We start from the raw sequence: 1118 nt of genomic DNA, 5'->3' as shown, positions 1-1118 counted from the left end.
AAAATTGTTTTTAATCTCTGGATAAAGTTGGTATGTTCCTTGCTAAATTTATTTCTACCTTGCCGACGATCGATCTGTTTAACGATAATTAAAACCAAATTAAAACAACCGTGAAGAAACAATGATTAGAGAAATTCAAGTAAGTCTACGTGACAGAAAGACAAACACATTCTTTCCTACAAAACATTAGTTTGTAACATAAGTTTTATTTAATAAAAGTATATATATGAGAATTATTTATTTCTTGGTGTGAATTTCTAAGGAAGATTTTTTAAAGTTTCTAGTTTCTTCTTCAATATATTATTTTAAATTTGATCTGTACCATAAATATGGAGGTAAGCTTTCGTGTACAGAAAACTAGTTCGCAAATAATAATTGCTTGAAGAAATTTGTTAAGTTACTTTATTCGACAATTAAAAGTTGATTATTATTTAAAAAAAATTCTATTTGCATATATGAAGAAGAACATATTTATAAATAAAACACACCTTTTGTATTATGTGAGTAATTTTTAAATGAAAAAAATAAAACCTAGCCCAAGATATTAAAATGTTGACGAACGTTTTGGAAAAACTTTTCAATTTTTTTGTTGTAAAAGAAAATAGAAATTACAAATTTAAGGAGTGTTAACGTGTCTTCTATTTTCAGTCCAGGAAACTGCGAAAAATACTTACCTGTTTTTACTATATGACCAATTTGCTTATAATATTAAAAATTTACAACACAATAACTAAGGGAAAATGCAGAAGTAATACAAGATTAGATGGAAAAGTGATAATAGTCACAGGTTCAAATACAGGTATTGTAAAACGTGTACTTATTAGTTATAAAAGTGTAACTTGAACTGTAATTATAAAAAAATTAAACAATTTCAGGAATTGGTCAAGCTGCAGCCTTAAATTTTGCAAAAAGAGGAGCTAGAGTCATTTTGGCGTGCAGAAATCTTATCAAAGCCAATGCTGCAAAAGGTAATATGTAATTTATTGTAGAATAAATAAGAATAAATAAGTGCACTGACGAAAACCGCTTGGTTTGATTATTTATTAACTAAACGAGTTCAATTATTTTGGACCCTGAACCCTAACACCAGCAATTATTTTAAAATATTACTTTAAATT

At 26.7% G+C, this 1118-nt stretch overlaps 1 protein-coding gene across 4 annotated transcripts in view; it reads left to right on the top strand.

Annotated features, from left to right (window-relative positions):
- The first annotated feature begins 169 nt into the window (after window positions 1-169).
- LOC117167646 (retinol dehydrogenase 11-like) overlaps window positions 170-1118 on the top strand; it is a 20399-nt gene continuing 19450 nt past the window's right edge. For all 4 annotated transcript variants that reach the window (XM_033352728.1, XM_033352730.1, XM_033352729.1 and 1 more), the window contains exons 1-3: window positions 170-335; window positions 649-799; window positions 876-968. In XM_033352728.1, the coding sequence (XP_033208619.1) occupies window positions 330-335; window positions 649-799; window positions 876-968 (250 nt within the window). In that variant the 5' untranslated portion in view covers window positions 170-329. The remainder of the gene's footprint in view (window positions 336-648; window positions 800-875; window positions 969-1118) is intronic.

This window comes from Belonocnema kinseyi, chromosome 2 (genome assembly GCF_010883055.1).
Source record: "Belonocnema kinseyi isolate 2016_QV_RU_SX_M_011 chromosome 2, B_treatae_v1, whole genome shotgun sequence".
NCBI lineage: Eukaryota > Metazoa > Arthropoda > Insecta > Hymenoptera > Cynipidae > Belonocnema > Belonocnema kinseyi.
The sequence above is the reverse complement of the archived record's forward strand: the minus strand, read 5'-3'. Positions and strand labels throughout refer to the sequence as shown.